Here is an 18,089-nt window from a genome sequence, read left to right as displayed (position 1 = left end):
TACTTAAACATCGTATTTTACTTCAGTCTTCTAAAAGAAGTTCCAACCTTCACATAATTCTGTTATAAATAAGCCTTACTTTTTAAAATAAAGGTTTTAAGGGTGATTATAGAACTTCAATATATTATGAAATTTATATTTTAAGTCCAATTAATTAATACCAAATATAAAAGCTGAGCCTAAATAATACATTCAAAATCTAATAATGATATGTCTTTGAATCTTACACTACTTAGTTCTAAAGGAAACTATTCTTTTATAATTTTGGCTAAGTAAATCGGAATACTCACAATTTTCATATTCTAACAACTATTCAAAATGAAACTTTTTTCATAGATGGAACAAAGAGAATATTTTAAATAAATGAACAAATGTTCAAAATAATTTTTCTTATATCACACATATACAAAATTAAAAGAACCAACTGTATGCTTAACAGTTTTTAAGACCATATAAACAAAAATACAATTATAATGTAATCGTTTTTAACTATGGACTTTTCAAAAATTAGCAAAATAAAGAAATGAACTAATTATCTGGATGTTCTGAAATAAAACATGTGACTTCAAATCTTAATTATTATAAATATTACTTGAGTTCTTTAGATATTTGAAAGCCTAGAGCGAGTATGCTGTGTATATGTGTTTGTGTGTGCGTGTGTGTTTATATATGCTATGTACATGCTGTGAATTATCTCTTAAATAGTTTTAATTTTCTATTGTGTTGGGGGGAACTAGTCTATGAGTGAATCAAATAATTTTCGTAAATAGTCACAAAAATAAACCACTGTCCCTAAACTGACTGTGAAAGCATTTATAATACAGTCCGCCATGTCCTTGGGACTGCAAAGTCCTATGATGACCTATATATCAGGAAGACCTCACTGAACATTAACAAGATTTTCTTCTTTCTCTAGACTGGAAAAATGCTCGGTCTTTTTCTTATAAACTGTTACATAAAATGTGAGCCCTGCAAAAGATGCGTTTGCAGAAAAGACAGGATTTCAATGAGTGATCAGGCAAGGGAGGAAACTCACATGTGTGGAAATACATCAGAGTGGTCTCAAGTATGCCCTAGCCAGTCACCAAGTTGCCCTCAGTGCCTCCAAATCCATCATTTGCCTTGCAACAAGGATATACAATGCACTAAATTTAGGACTCAGAAGCTCTAAAGTTTTATTAAAAATTTATAAGAGACCTCTGGATACCATCTCTAGGCATAATAACTACTAGGGCTACAGCAAAGAAGGTATTTGAGCCTAATGAAAAAAAAATATTATTTGTTTGGAACTAAGAACTAAGAAAGAAAAAGAATTCAATTGAAGATAACCTACATAGTGTTTATATGACAAGACAAAACTCCTCCGGGAGTAGAAACTGGTAGTTAAGCTGCAGAAAGGTTATTATTATAAAAAATAATAAGGATACAAAGACAAAATTTTAGATTCCTAAGAAATGGCATTACAGCATCACTTAGTAGGTGACTAAAGTAAAAGACTTTCAAAAGTAGGTTTATTTCTACTCCAGGAAAAAAATGTTCCCAGGAAAACTTCGAAGTTGAATCTTTATTTACTCTGATTTAGTATAGATTTATGGACACAGAACTGACTGTAAAATGATCTTATTTAACAAAAACAATTAAGTTATAGTTCACCAAAATTTATAGGGTGGTCTTTTTCAAAATAAACATACAATAATAAAAGAAATTTCCTAGGTTCCAATAACTGGTTAGAAAATTAAAGAAGAAAAAAAAAAAAAAAGAAAGAAAATTAAAGAAGAAATACAGCATTCACCAAAAATTGATCTTACATAAATTTTTAAGTAACTTGAAAGTCTATAGATATCTATACAGATAAAGCTATATCTATCTATCTATCTATCTATCTATCTATCTATCTATCTATCTAGTAATGCTTAGAACTACCCTTGAAATATCCCAGGCCTATAATAGGATAATGTTAAACCTCTACTGTAAAATATTTATAAGATAAATAAAAGTTGTATCAAGTTCATGAATTGGAAGAAATAATATTGGAAAGATATCATTCTAAAATTATTTATAGGCTGAGTATAATTTAAATTAAAATCACAAACAGTTGTGCTTTTCAGTTGACTCGGTGATCCTTAAGTTTACTTGGAATAATAGAAAATTAAAGGCTAAGAACACTAAAACAAGACAAAACAAAATAAAAAAATGAAAAGCAGAATTCGGGTGGAATTTGTTTCACTAGATACTTAAAATATTATAAACCACAGTAATTAAAATTCTGACCCAACAAATAACAGACATTGATAAAACTGAACAGCTCAGAAACTAAGACATTCATCCAGATGAGAACTTAGTATCTGATGAAATAATATGAAGAACAGTGGTTAAAGAATTATTTGATAAATGGTGCTGGGATAATTAGTTGATCATTTAAAAATATATAATGTTAAAACTTCACCTCTCAACATGAATCAAAATATACTAAAGACTGATAAATGAGTTAAGCTGATATAAAAGGTAACATTAAAAATGTTTTAAATGTAAATGTCTATTCTTGAAATCAGAGAATGACTTCTGAGCATAAAGAAAATGAGAAAACTCTAAAGGGAATCACAGGTCAAAAAACCTAAAAATAGTTATAGTTTTATTTATTTAAAAAATTTAAGGGATCCCTGGTGGCGCAGCGGTTTAGCGCCTGCCTTTGGCCCAGGGCACAATCCTGGAGACCCGGGATCGAATCCCACGTCAGGCTCCTGGTGCATGGAGCCTGCTTCTCCCTCTGCCTGTGTCTCTGCCTCTCTCTCTCTCTGTGACTATCATAAATAAATTAAAAAATTTAAAAAAAAAAAAAAATTTAAGTGAGGGGTGCCTGGGTGGCGCAGTCGGTGAAGCATCTGCCTTTGGCTCAGGTCATGATCCCTGCCAAGGTCCCGGGATGGAGCCCTGAGTCAGGCTCCCTGCTCAGTAAGGAGCTTGCTTCTCCCTCTGTCCTTCCTCTCTCTTGTGCTCACTCTCTTGCCCTATCTCTCAAATAAATAAATAAATAAATAAATAAATAAATAAATAAATAAAATCTTTTAAAAATATTGTCACAAATCTGACAAAGTTTCTATAAAAGCATAGAATGGCTCACACAAACAGTGGATGAAACAGTAAACTCAAAAACAAGTGTTTACATGACCAAAAGAAACAATTCACAGAAGAAAAAAACAAACAGCTAATAAATGTTTTAAAAACCTCAACCACCCTAAGCTCAACCACCCTAGTGATTAAAGAAAACAAAGTAAAAATGACCAAAAAAAAAAATCCAGCTATGCATTTATCCAAGTTATAAAAAAAATGACAATTCTTGGTGTTGGTCAGGGTGTGGCGGAAAGGTTGCCTTTATCCAGTGCTGGAAGAAAAGTGTCATGGTAGAACGTCTCTAAAATTCAACAAGTGAGAACTATTAGGAGCTTTTAAAAATCATTGGCCAGAAATTTATTCCATGAAGAACACAGAAATGTAGGGAGATTAATACGGGATGATGTTTTTCTGAACATTATATACAGGCAAAAAACAAAAGGGGGGCAGAGATGAGCAATATTTGGGGAGTGAGTAAATAGAGTAAAATATCACACAATCAGTAAGATAGTGTTTTGGAAGAATAATTAGTTACTGGAGAAAACGTTGATGATATGTTACAAAAACAGGATATACAATTTAATAAACATTGACATAGTTTGGTGAAAAGAAAATAAGAGTATTAAATGAGAGAAAAAAGAAAGGAAATAGAAGGAAAAAAGGAAGAAAGTGGGACAGGAGGGACAGAGGAGAAAGGAAAACTAGAGAAAGGAAGAAAGGGCAGAACAAGAATTACAAAAAGATGTCTTTGTAAAGAACCACCCAAATGCTCCTAATGATTATCTTTGTGCCAGGAGATACCCTGTCATTTTATTTTCTCTTATACTTCCATACTTTTGCAAATTCTCCACTGTGACCATATGTTATTTTTATAACCAGAATAACACAATTATTTTTAAAAGACTGTTAAGAATAGAAAATCCATCATGCTACATCCCTATCAGTCCAAAAAAGAACTGGACCCTGAGAATATCTGCACACAGGGAGAGTTACAGTAATGAGAGGCTGGCTATACTCCCAGGATGCCAAACCAATGGGTTAGCTTAATTAATTCAAGGAGAAAAGTTTGCTTTTGCTTCCTGGGGGCTTGCCACTGTGGTTGAAAAGTCTAATAAGTGCCGTATCATCAATATTCCTAGAAATGGTCTCAGAGTTAACAGAGCCATTTCTTCAGTCCTACCTATTCTGACAGGGATGCGAAAATCCTATCATGGTTCTAATAACTCTTTGCTGCTACAGGAAAAAAGCCCACCCCAGTTATCCTGAACACACCCAAAATGTGACATACCTAAGATTTTCTTCCTGGCCTTAACTAGTAAATGTGAAACAATTTCTGTGGGATTATTTTACATCTTTTAAAAATGACCTAAAGAAAATACTCATTTTTCCCAGGGTCAATTTTCAAGCTTAAAGATATTCCAGTCTTGTCTTTCTTTATCTACCCATTGTCTGGAGCCTGCTTATTAATATTTCCATTCAAGGGGCCTGGGTGCCTCAGTCAGTTAAGCAGTTAAGCATTTGACTCTTGATTTCAGCTCAGGTCATGATCTTGAAGTTGTGAGATCCGGCCCCACATCCAGCTCATGTGCTGGGCTTGGAGCCCACTTAGGATTCTCTCTCTCCCTCGGCCCTTCCCTCCCCCCCATATAAAAAACCAAAATAATAATAAATAACAATCCCATTCAAATATTAAGAGATAGGAAATATGGATTATTTTTCTTGCTCTGCTAAAAATCATATTTGGGGAAAGAGGTTAATAAAGATGCACCAAAAGGAAATTGAGAAATTCTGTTTGCAAAAATAAAATTTGTTTTAAAGAATGGGGGGTGGAGGTTGAATCTAATTAAATATATCCAAGCAGTGTGTATCATGCTGTATGTATCCTGGAATAGCAGCTTAACAAAAAGTTGTTGCCTAAATTGCTTCCTTTATCTATGCTATTCCATTTTCCCATGATGGGAATTCATAAATAGGAGGTAATTAGAATGCATGATAGCACAGATCACATCTGCCAAATGACAAATTCTGGTCACCGTTAGGTAATATTTCACCCAGTTAAGCCAGTTGAGTTGACAAAACAAAAAGGTCTTTCTTCTTTAATAAGTTAAAGAAACAAATAAACTGCTTCATATAAATGCACACCTGTCATTAGGATAAAAAAATCAGTGGTGGCATCTGGGCCAGCCATTTTACATGTATTTTTACTAGTTACCTGTTTTGTGTACCATTAAGCTATAATCAAAATTGTTACTATCTGTTATTAGGAGGCTATATTTTAGTTTGTCCTCAGCCAAATGACATGTTTTTAACTCTTACAAAACCCACAATAATGTTAGGCATTTACCAATCTCAAAGAGCATAGCCCTATTTTTAAACCTAAGCCTATTTTAACTTCTATCATTTGGATGTAATTTACATAGAGTTGCTTGCTATTTTACAAATGCTATCCCTTTTCACATAGGTAATTCTGAGTTAAAAGGATCTAAGAAAGAGTTCCATGAGCCTAGATCTGCAGCTGACCTCCACTTTTCTATAGCCTTAGGGTTGAAGTTAAGAAGGAGGTAATATCAGTGCTGGCCATATTTTCTTAAGTTCTTCATTTTTAAATTTCACATTCAAAAGAAATGGCAGTGGCCTTTGCACAGGTCATTTCCTTTGACAGAAAGGAAATGGGAAGAGACTCATAAATATTTTTGAAATCTCCCATGTATGGCACACCGTGACATGTGATCAATGGATCCTCATGCTTTGATATGTTACAGCGGGAACTTTCAGAAATGACTTACTGGGTTGTACATCTGATTGAACAACTGCTCAGCTTGCTACATTGCAAAGTTGGGGAGGCATTGAAGCACAGACAGGGAAAGAAGGAAAGATCCAGAAAAACAGTATTAGCTCAACAAATCCAGTGCATTTGCACAGACGAACTGGTTGTTAAAAAAGAAGAAATTTCAGTTTCTAAACATTCCACAGTGAAAGTGAGAGGCTCTAGGGAAATAGAAATGTTGACTTTGGCTCCTAAAAAAGAATAGCTGGAATAAGAAATTTAAGGTTTGTGTTACTTTCCCTTTCTCAAGTTAAATAACCCATGAAATAAAGAAAGCTGTCTACTTTTGATGATACATGAAGTGCCGGCCTCTAGCAATGAATCAGAAGAAGTACTTTTGGCCAAGCCTGCAATTTATTACCTGAACTTCAAAGATAGTAATAATAAAAGATTAATTAAATCTTATCATTGAATTTATAGCTCTTCTTTTATATTAACACAAGCCTGAAGTTTCTATTCAATCTAAGTTTAGGAAAATATAGATCAGCAAACAGCAGGTTAGCAATAGCAAAATATCAGTAAGCAAGACATTATAGGATTAACAGTTAATGGAAGAAGAAAAAAATTAAGTCAGCAAGAAGAATAAGGGAACCAAAATACAGTATTATCCACTGCCCATTACCAGCTTCAATTGTTAGTTCATAATTAATAAAAATGTAATTTTCATGACTATCTTATTATGTTCCAAGTGCTTTTGAATTTATAAAGCTCTTCAGTCTATTTTGTATAGAAGATTTAAATTTTTGTGGATTTAAATGTAGTGATTATTATCTTACATATCACTCACAGGTGCTATTTCTTAAATACCTACATCATTCACTTGGGGGTCAACGTCAAGGGGCCGAAGGTAAAATACTATAGGAACTTTCACTTTGCTATAAGCTGAAACATGTGCCTTTGAAGAGCCTGAATTTTTCATTTGTTCAACTTTGATGAACTAAAATGATAATTTTACCATGGTTAAAAAAACCCACTCTCCTCAAAGATGATATTAATTGGAAAATTACCAAATCATAACATTTTGGTTTGTTGCTTCTCAACTGATTCCTAGTCAGATAAGGTAAACTTACTTCTATACACTGAACATCACATATTCTTTTAAAAGACAAAATTATCCACATGTCACTAAAGAGGTTCTTCTCAACCCCTTGGATGTTTAAGATTAATAAATGAGCTAATTTGTAAAGCACACTCATAACTTGTTGTGCATTACATCATTTTATCAACCTCACTAGTATCAGTAAAACTTTCCTCACATGTGGATATCTGATGGCATTGTTGTTAAGATGGGAGATGTAATGTGTAAGGAACAGTTCCTTTTCTGCCTGTAACCATTTTTCATAATGAAGTATTTGCCGACTTAACAGTAAAGGGTTAAAAGTAACTAGGCATGTGAATGTTCTCCACAAACATTTATGTAAAAACTCACCTTACCAATGTCAAGAATTGTTCATAAGGCAAAAATAAATTTAAATCACAATTTGGATTCCATTATCACTGGCAAACAAGATTTCTGTTCAGTTAAACACATCTATGATGTTGTGTACATTTTATGGCAAAAATACATGGACGCACACAAATCTTGAGCAAAATTCCATTGGGAATTCATGGTTTATTTATGACATAATAAAACTATTATGTTTTCAGCTTTCATTTAGTAACTCTTTATATTTTATTCACAAGTCACATACCCTTTTATTTAAAAGGAGGCCCAGACACTCCTTAAGCTTTTATAGCTGCTTATTTTTCCATGAGTAAATGATGTGTTTATATGTATATTCACATACTGCTGGCCTATACTTTCAAATATTTCATGTAGATCTCAATTCTTTTTAAGGTGATGGGTACTTGAGGTTTTTACAGAACTATTTATTAGCAGAAATTAAAGACTACTAGAAAAAGTATTTTAAACTTTTGAATTTTGTTGATGCTAGAGAGCCAAAAATAACAAAATAGCATCTGCAGGTTAGGTATGAAAATATTTAAATTATAATTACCTTATTTAATCTCACTGTACTATTCACTTAGGAGATAGTATAATCCAACACATTATTTATATACTTAGAAATAAGTTATCTATTCATAAATTAAACAGGTCCTTTACAGCAAGACAACCATATTTGTTACTTTAGTCCTGGTGATGTGGTAAAATGTTAAAATATTGTCGGAAATAATGCTAAAATATTTACAGGATTTCCTTTGTGAATTTTAGCACACAATATATACCTGAGAGTTTAAGGAAAACACATACCCTGAGTGATTCTTTGGGCAAGTCAGAGCTACACTTAAAGAAATTAAATTGAAATGCATAGACATTCACTTATTAAACTATTCAAGTTATATACATGGAAACTGTGTCAATATGTGAATCTCTTCCTTCTAATTACTAGAGGATCGCAAATTCCATAGGTGATATACACTAAAAGGAAGTATGTCAAGCATGTATCTGCAGAAATAATATAGGTGGTGACCTCAGCTACATAAGTGGCTACACAGAGTTGATGAAGGTATCTTTCATGGTCAAGTCTAATTGAGATCCTCCTTCAGGATTCAGCACAATACAACTGAGGTAAGCTAATGCAAAACGAGTCAATGAAATTCTCTCACAATTATTTTAGAGCCTGCCTTGTGATCACAAAACTGTTCATTAAATTAAAAGTACCTTTCCTAGGTTCATTTCTTGATACATACATGCATGTATAACATATTACAGAATCCATTCACATATGTGTCAAGAATGTATTATCATACACCCAATGTGTAAATAGCCAAGTCAATTGCCACTTAAGCATCCTCAAATGGGCAATTTAAATTCTTTTACTTATTTTTTTAAGATTTCTGCTTAACTAGAGATTGCTTGAAATAAGTTAGATGCTGAGTGGATGGGAAGGTAGATTTTACAATACAGAGATTTTCTTGCTGTTTTGCTGTAGAGGGATTTGATGTCTATCTTTTTTAGTAAGGAAACTTTAAAGGTATGAAATTTCTCAGGACAATTTCCTAAAATTCCTTGGTAAAGTGAACAAGAGTATGATCACATTTCAGTTATATATTGTTTCTTACAAAATAGTATATTCAATTTTTAAATATTCAGAATAATTTCTCCACAGATATGATGCTTTAACATCCCTATCATCTACATCATATATTTTCATAACTTTAGCAAATAAATCCTCGTTCTAGTTTGCTATAAATTATAGTCAAATTTTATTATATGCTTTGCTTGGTTATTTAAATTTTTATCACCTCTTTTGAATAAGTTTATAAGTTGTCAAAGGGAAACAAAATGCTTAAACTCATAAAGTTATGAGTTTTATGTGAACAATGAGTGCAGACGTACCAAACAACACAGGGAAAAAGTCGAAGGAACGATGCATGACTGGAAATGTATTCCACAAAAATGTCCAGTTCAGAAAAAACATGTTAATGCTGCAATGTAAAGATCCTGTTTTCTTTTCCAAAGTCTTCTACATTCAACAAGCTTTCTAAGACATTAAGGTTATATTTTGGTTAAGTATAAATAGTCATCCCACAGATATTCTAGGGACTTCCTCAACTACTAGGGTGGACTTCTAGAAATTTAGTATTCTCAGGTAAACTTTTACAAAGTTCCAATACAAAAAGTGACCTACGTCTTTACGTAGTAAAAGTTTATCAATATATAATGGGACTCCGGATTCTTTGATTTGTTACAGTTTCATTCGTTTTTTTTTAATAGTTGAGATTTACCCAGAGAATAACAGCTTATTTTTATATTTTTTTACTTCCACTACTATTTTCATCTATTTTGCAAGTTTTTTTCAGACAGGAAACCTAAGATATTTTTTCAGGTTCACTGGCCAATTCGATGCAGACTTCATAAGTTAAGAGTGCCTAATTCTCTTATCAGCAGACAGCAAAAGATAAGGGGTTTGTTTCTCTACAAAATATCTCTTCCTTTTCCATTTTATAAATTCATTGTAAAATGAGCATTTTTTTCTTGGACTTCACTTACCTTTTTCAACTGTGCTTCCAATTTGCTACATTCTTCTTTCTTTTGTTCAATGGCTATTTCTAGAGATTTTAATTTGGAGTCCCTTTTCAGCCCTGCTGAGGCTAATGAAGATGCATGTTCCTTGAGGTCAATTAAACTAGACTGAAAAGAAAGAATACTAGTAAGTAAAACACTGCAATTTCTACTGTCTTCAATTTGAATACACTGATTCTCTGCGTAGTAATAAAGTATGCATTAGACAGAAAGGGTAAATATAGTCTTACTAAGGTAACAATAGCAGGCTCTGGCCAGGAAATTAAAATTGGCCAGTTTGCAGAACTGAGCAGGATCTAATTGCAGTAGAATCAAATGTGACCAAATAGTGTGGTCAGTAAATGCATGTTTCACATCTCAAAGTCATGCTAATGATGTAAGTCCCAAGGTGGTCTTTGCATGTCATGACAAAACAGATACCCTGAACCTTCCATTTACATTTATTGCTGTCAAGTCGTGCAGACTCTAAGACAAATATGAAAGAAAATACTGACATTAATGCTTTCTCCCCAAAGGGCAAACCAAGTATAAAAGAAGCATCCTGTTAAGTTTTTATCAAATTCCATGTCTTTAACATAAAAATAACCAATGATTTTTTTAAATATCTTCTATTTTAGTTATTTCTTCTATTTAGTTAATAAAGGACAAAGTTATTTTAAAATTTAGAGTAGATTTTACATCCCAGTCCTTTGTAAATCCAAATTCAACAGATATAATGAATCTTCCCAACTCAGACATGGGTTTGCCTAAATTGTTCCACTTATCAATCATGCTCAGAAACCAAGAGCTCTCCTGGATAGCCTGAATTTCAAAAAACAAGGAACTAAATCTATGTATATATCATGAAACAGAATTTTGCTTAGCTAGGAAAGCAATGTCTATCATCAAATATGAACTGATTAGCAACATCTAACAATGTAACTAAAATATTCAGGTAATACCCAAAATCAGACCTTTTAAGTTTCCTTTATATCCATTTGCAGCACCTAGAAAGACACTAAGCACAGTGGCCACTCAGTAGATGATATTAACTGATATGTGTCTGGGCTACTTCCTGGGCCCTGAAATAACCTTATTGATGAAGATAATATCACTATCACGCAGCAAACTACCCAGCTCTTAATAACCCTCTGAAGGATAGGGTAGCCACTCTCATTTTTCAGGTCAAGAAACTGAGGTTCACATGAACTGTCTTCTCCAAGGTTCCTGACCTACTAAAGGAAGATACAGGTCTCAAACCCAGAACTCCGACTCCAGTTTCAATGCTCTTTATCATACCATTCCCACAGAAATAATAAAGGACCTTACAATCCAGGCGTTTTTGTCATGACGAAGGTGATTATCACCCCAACTAAATTATAAGCTGACAACAATTATATGTTGTTTTTCTTTGTACATTTTAAATTGCCAGGTCTCCAGCAATTGCACTGCTGGGGATTTACCCCAAAGACACAAATGCAATGAAAGACTGAGACACCTGCACCCCAATGTTTATAGCAGCAATGTCCACAATAGCCAAACTGTGGAAGGAGACTTAGCATCCATTGAAAGATGAATGGATAAAGAAGATGTGGTCTACATATACAATGGAATATTACTCAGCCATTAGGAACAATAAATACCCACCATTTGCTTCAACATGGATAGAACTGGAGGCTATTATGCTGAGTGAAGTAAGTCAATCGGAGGAGGACAAACATTATATGGTCTCATTCATCCAGGGAATATAAAAAAATAGTGAAAGGGATTAAAGGGGAAAGGAGAGAAAATGAGTGGGAAATATCAGTGAGGGTGATAGAACATGAGAGACTCCTAACTCTGGGAAACAAACAAGAGGTGGTGGAAGAGGAGGTGGGTGGGGGGACAGGGTGACTGGGTGACGGGCACTGAGGGGGGACTTCACGGGATGAGCACTGGATGTTATGTTGTATGTTGGCAAATTGAACTCCAATAAAAAAAAATACCAAAAGAAAGAGAAAGAAAGAAAGAAAGAAAGAAAGAAAGAAAGAAAGAAAGAAAGAAAGAAAGAAAGAAAGAAAGAAAGAAAAAGAAAGAAAGAAAGAAAGAAAGAAAGAAAGAAAGAAAGAAAGAAAGAAAGAAAAATAAATAAATAGCCAGGTCTGATAGCTTTATGTGTCAACTTAGCTAGGCTATAGTCCCCAGTTATTCAATCAAATACTAATCTAGTGTTGCTCTTGAGGTATTTTGTAGATGTAACTAACACCTACCACCAGTTGATTTTAAAGGATATTATTCTCCAAATCTGGGTGGGCCTGAAGCTATCAGTTGAAAGGCCTTAAGAGCAGGACTGAGGTTTCCCTGAGAAGGAAGAAATCCACCTGTGGACTACTATATCATTCCTGTCTGGAGTGTTTCCAGCCTGCCCTTCCTGATGGCCTACCCTATGAACTTCAGACTTGCCTAGCCAGTACCCCCTATGTAAACCAATTCCTTGCAATAAATTTCTTAATATGGTTAAATTTCTTAATATAGTTCTGTTTTTCCGGTAGAACCTTGACTGACACTCCCATCCCAACAGCAGAGCAGACATATTACTATACAGGAACAATAAATGTTTGCTGAAATGCCTGTCTGAAATCATATAATGTAGGCATTGTTTACAAAATTATTTTCATTTAAAGCTATGCTCCACAATGCCATCAATATCGCATTTCAAGTGTAGATGGATAGATAGACAGACAGACAGACAGATAGGTTTTAAGGTCAAATCCATGAAAAACACTTGCAATCAGTTATTCAAATTGCAAATAAGGTCAAATCATGCCTTCTGTCACATAACAACTACAGTAATTATAGATCCCCCAAGTTAGAGTTAACAGCAAAATTGTAGGAAGAAGATTTACATTCCTTAGTTTCATATCAAAGAAATAATCTCCTCTGTAAAAAAAAATAGTGTGCTTACATTTTAGGGAATATGCATTTTGTTTCTATTATTCTCCCCCTCTTGGATTCCTCATTTAGACAGTGCTTTAATTTGTATAGAATTATTCTATACAAATTAAAACCCAAGGGTTGAGGTAATAATCTGGAACTGGAAAATGAACAACAATGCAGTGATACAGCCCAATAGGAGGAAAAAATCTGTAACAGCCTAAAGGAGATGAACATTTCCTATGGACAAAAATATGTACGAAGGGGCCAGTTGTAGACAATAACACATATCTCAGAGTTTTGGAGATTGAACAAAATAATATGCGTTGCTGCTTCTCAAACTTCTCCATCAAAGTATCCCGAAGTAAACTAAAGGAGTTACAGGTATCTCTCAGATCGTGGGGAGTATAGCCCAATCCATCCTTTCCATAACCCCCAAGCAAGAAATTTCTTTAAAGTATATTGTTTTACTTTAAAAATGCATGTAGGATTTGTATTCTGCATCCATGTTTGCTCTAGCATGAAAATATTGTTTTAAATTATTTATCATAATGTAAAATCAATATTCCAGAAGACAAATTTAACCTATACTTTGTGTCCTGTATGGTACCATATCCTCAAACCTGGAAGTATTGAGTGATCTGGTTGAGAAACACAGATGAATGTAAAGCACCCAACACAAGGGATTATTAGCATATAACAGGCCCTCAGGAAGTGGCGATGTTATTACTATTATTGATATTGTTGTTATCCCAAGCAAAAGATCATGGGACATTGAAAAAATACAGAATCCTCTAAGCCACACAAATGTGAAAGACATCAAGAAAACTTTCAAGGAGCTGCATCATATGCAATTAGAGTAGAGACGACAGCATAGGGCATTCTGATGAGGGGAGTTACAGTAAATATTTTCCTTTGAACTCAGCTTTGCCAAGGAAAGGCTTTGGGGAAAGCCTTCACACTGCCCCTGAAGCTCACTCTCTAGTCTCTTGAGGCTCCCATAAATAGGACTATCAGTGTGGTCCATTTGTTCTTCCAAGACTCACCTCTTTTTCAGTCAGTTCAGCTTGTAAAGCATTGACCTTCTCTTTCAGATCTTTGTTCTCTTTTCGGAAAGATTCTATCTCTTCTAGTCTTTCCCGATCATCTCTCTCCCGCTGTTCTTTCAAACGCTCAATTATTCTCTCCTGTGAGGCAATCATCAAAAAAAAAAAAAAAAAAAAAGTGAGAAACCATCAGTGTGTGTGCCAAGGCATGATACAAAAGGAAATGGGAGGCAATAAATGTAAGAAATGCTCTACACAAGTCAACACATGCAAGATAGTCAAACTTGGGTTTGTGAAGAGAGTCCTTTCCCATTATAGCATTTGGGAAAGACAATCAATATGGCTTTTGGCGTACTAATAAAAGTTATCATCACAGTGTTGCAAGGGACCTAAATGTTCAAGCTCTGAGGCTGTTCTTGGTTCATGGTAGTACTTGGAAAATTCCAAAAGCAGTTCCAGAAGGGGGAGGTTTAGGCACCAAGAATCTGGACTTAATAAAGCCTTTAATGGAAAGTAGAAGAAGTAGAACTAACCTTTTGGTTCAACCCTCTTTGCTTGGCTTTCCCATTCGATATCAAAGAAACTTCCTTGGTTTATGAAGACTCTTCTCTGGCTAAAAAGGGGATCTAAGTGGTGCAAGACCTAATAAGCCCTCTAGGACTTAGGTCTGAACACACAATGAAAATTGAAACAAAATAAAGAATGAGCTCATTGGATAAGTGATTTTCTAATGTGCCTGGAGATTTTCATTTTCCTCCATATTCTTTCAATGGGTTCTTGGGAATCAGTAGAGACTCCAAAAGAGTGCTTGAATTTGACAAAGTTCAAATAGCAGTTTTCCTTTACTGAGAGCTTACTACATGCTAGGCACTACAATGTGCCCTTCTCCATCTATACCTCAACACAACTCCAAGCTCTGAACCAGTGCTACTAGTAACATTATAGTAGGAAACCCAGGTCCAGAGACCAGCTAACTCATCCAAGGTGACCTAGTGCATAAACCAAAGGCACACCCTAGCATCCCTGAGGCTCTCTGAGTCTTAGTCATATTCATGAGACCACACTGCCATAAACATATGCATGGTGCCACCTAAGGAGATCTGAGAACCTTGCTGCCCTTGACTTACATGCTAAAATGAAAACACTACTCTGGTAGACATGTTTTCCAAAAATGTGGAACCTTACCAGTATCAAAATAAAAGCCCTTTTCTTTTTAAGCAAAATTCCAGTGGGGTAAATTTTGGGTTATATTTATAAAATTTGTTTTAAATTTCCCAACACATATCTGAACTTCCCTTCAGATGGCGATATTAAAATTACTGGTGCAATAACTACTCTTAAGGATGTAGTATGAGATAAGGCCTGATACATAAGACAATGTAAAACAGTATGTGATGCAGAGGGAAGTTAGTTTGAACACTTAGCCTGTGATTTAAGATCCCCCAGGGAAGCAAATGTTCTACTCCAATGACAATAATTTATGTATCTAATGCTTTCAAGGAAAAAAAGAAATATCGTTATTGTTTTGCAATTAGTTAAAAACACTTTAAAATGAAGTATAGTATTACAACAGTGGAGGTGGAAACAGAACAAATCAGTCTACTAATTGCCCACATTTGTTTCTTCTTAATTCTAGTTATAGTCCTATTTGACTCTGTCCATGACACTGGTGATTGGATGATTATGCCATCTATAAAAGGAGAAAATGGCCTCAGTGCACAGGAAGTCTCTCAAGGGTTTTTACAAATTTTAGCAACTGAGCCCTTATTGCTTTATGCCTGTACTCATTGCAAAAACATCACCCACCAGGCCCTCTCCATGCCATCACTTCCATCACATGAGCTGTTGGAGTGACTTTTTTTTTTTTTAAGTCCCAAACTGACTATGTCACCTCACTATTTGGAAACTTCCCAGGAATTGCTCTGGCTGGATCATGTGGCATTTATTCCCACTCAGCCCCTTCATATGGTTTTACTGCATGTCCATCCTCCCAGCCTAGCTTTCCAAAGGACAGCACTCAAATCCTGTGACTCTTTTAACCTGGGCTGGGCAAACTGTCTGGCATACAACAGGCAATTACAAAGGCTGAAGGAAGGAATAAGAATTCAACATAGGCATTGCCTTAGCTTCAAAAGAAGGGAAATAAAATTAAGTATGTGTGTTAACATCCAGAAGGTGCCAGAATCATTTGGTAAGTAGGCTGATTCACTCTAAGCACTTGTACTATTGACTGGGTGTCGATGACAAAAAAAATCAGCAAGCACTATAATGTTTTTAAGTGTTATTGATGATTCAGTACTACAAAATATTTCTCTGTCAATCACAAAACTAATTTAACTGTCAGCCACGCAGGGCCAGATGTCAAAAACATGTGTTAAAAGGCCCTAATATGCCATGATCTACTTGATTAACAACTAACTTGCAGAAATTCCAACAATGTGTTCTTGTTTTAGTCTTATTTGCATTGGCAAGTGTTTCTTGTGCACTCATCTGGCTCTGCACAGGTCTAATCTATTTGTGCTTTATCACTGAGTGGGAACTGAATTACAGTGGCCTCCGGCACTGCTATCTGCCTTTCTCAACTGCTTATCTGCTATGTGGCTACAGAAAGGCTTGGCGAGACCAGTTTTATAAATACTGCGGGTTCCATCTCTTGAGCTTCTGTGTGTCGATCCTAGAACTAAGTCATACTCAATCTTGACTTGCTAAGTGGCATTATTTTTTTGCACTGTGAATATGTATATATATTCCTAGAAACTAAAAGGAATAACACACTCCCCAGAAGGTCATAATTCAAGTGGAATGGTGAATAGTACCTAACAGGTTCTATTCATCAACCAAATGACAGCAAGTAATTAGATGTTCTTGTGAGTCCATGATTTTTAATTAATCATTTTAATTTTTGTACCATATCTTGTTCCAGGGGATCTGTTCAATTAAATGTGGATAAAACTGGAACTTGTGAGGGAAGGGCCATTAATGGTAATTATGTTGTTGTCAAAAGCACAATTATACAATTATCAGAAGGTTTGAATTTCAGTCCCATTCCATCACCAGTGAGCTGAGTAGCCTTGGGATAGTCCAGGGGAGGCAACAAAGTCCCAACAAAGGGCCAACTTAGACAGATTAGAAGTGGCTTCCTGGATCATTGGGTTGAGAAGTTAACATGCACCATGGTCTATCCATGACATCCACCTAGAACCCAGAAATGGGGAATGGTGCTATATCTGTCCAAAATGTTCATTTCTGGGCAAGTCATTTCACCTCATTAAGGCCAGTTCCCATCTTTAAAATGGAAGAGCATAGGTTTGGTATTTCTCAAAGTGTGGTCATCTGACCACTTTCATCAATCATTGGGCATGCTTTTAAAAATCCCAGGTTCCTTGGCCCCATCACAAAGCAACTGAATCAGAATCACTAGGAAATGGGACCCAGGAAACTACATTTTAAGAAGCTCCCTAGATGATAAGATTATTTGGATATATACAAAAGTTTGATACTGGAATAGTTAAAAGGAATCTACTATTCTTTGTTCCATGATAAAAAAAAAAACACACAAAAACAAAACAACAAAAAAAAACCTTGCCTGTTTCTATCCAATGTTTTTGTGCTTTTTCAAATGCACTAACATTCTAATTTTGGCACCCTTTGAAAATTGCCTTCAAATAACTGATTTGTGTTTTGTTTTTATTCTTTATTACTGTGAAAGGCTAAAAGTCAATTGCAAATAAGACTTGAAAACTAAGAGCCTACAGGCCAAAGCCAGCCTACATCATATTTGGCTTGAGCATCATATTTTAAAAACTGAACTTGAATGGTTTGAGGCAGGTCAAGGACTCTGCAGCTTGTTACAGTTGTCAGCAATCCCTACTGTCTCACACCAAACCTACTTTCCTTATTTTTGTTCTCTGCCTCTCCCCTCAAGGTTTCTATCTAATCAACTCCTCCTCTGATTGCCCAAATCAGATTCCATGTGCCTGAGATTATGGATTATCAAGGTGGTTTCAATTAGAGGTCAACTAATTTAAATGTATATTTTGAAATAAGATACTAAGAGAAGATGCTTGCCCCATGTGATACAACTGTTAAGTGGTGGCATGAGTATGAGGGGGGCAGACTCCCACAGACCTCAGCCTTCCTTCCCAGTCACCCCCTCAGTCTCAAAGGAAGTGCTTACATAAAAGGA

General features: G+C 35.0%; 1 protein-coding gene across 24 annotated transcripts in view; it reads right to left on the bottom strand.

Annotated features, from left to right (window-relative positions):
- ERC2 (ELKS/RAB6-interacting/CAST family member 2) overlaps positions 1–18,089 on the bottom strand; it is a 904,101-nt gene that overhangs the window by 463,562 nt on the left and 422,450 nt on the right. For 17 of the 24 annotated variants that reach the window (XR_013357839.1, XR_013357837.1, XR_013357838.1 and 14 more), the window contains 3 exons: positions 13,904–14,044; positions 9,933–10,073; positions 5,898–5,933 (listed from right to left, as the gene is read on the bottom strand). Coding sequence is in view for 21 of the 24 variants with exons in the window: in XM_077858464.1 (XP_077714590.1) it covers positions 5,898–5,933; positions 9,933–10,073; positions 13,904–14,044 (318 nt within the window). In the remaining 3 variants the exon portion in view is untranslated. The remainder of the gene's footprint in view (positions 1–5,897; positions 5,934–9,932; positions 10,074–13,903; positions 14,045–18,089) is intronic. The other 7 variants (XM_077858469.1, XM_077858471.1, XM_077858477.1 and 4 more) reach the window with 1 other exon arrangement.

The sequence above is a fragment of the Canis aureus genome, chromosome 19 (assembly GCF_053574225.1).
Source record: "Canis aureus isolate CA01 chromosome 19, VMU_Caureus_v.1.0, whole genome shotgun sequence".
NCBI classification, from domain to species: Eukaryota; Metazoa; Chordata; class Mammalia; order Carnivora; family Canidae; genus Canis; species Canis aureus.
The sequence above is the reverse complement of the archived record's forward strand: the minus strand, read 5'-3'. Positions and strand labels throughout refer to the sequence as shown.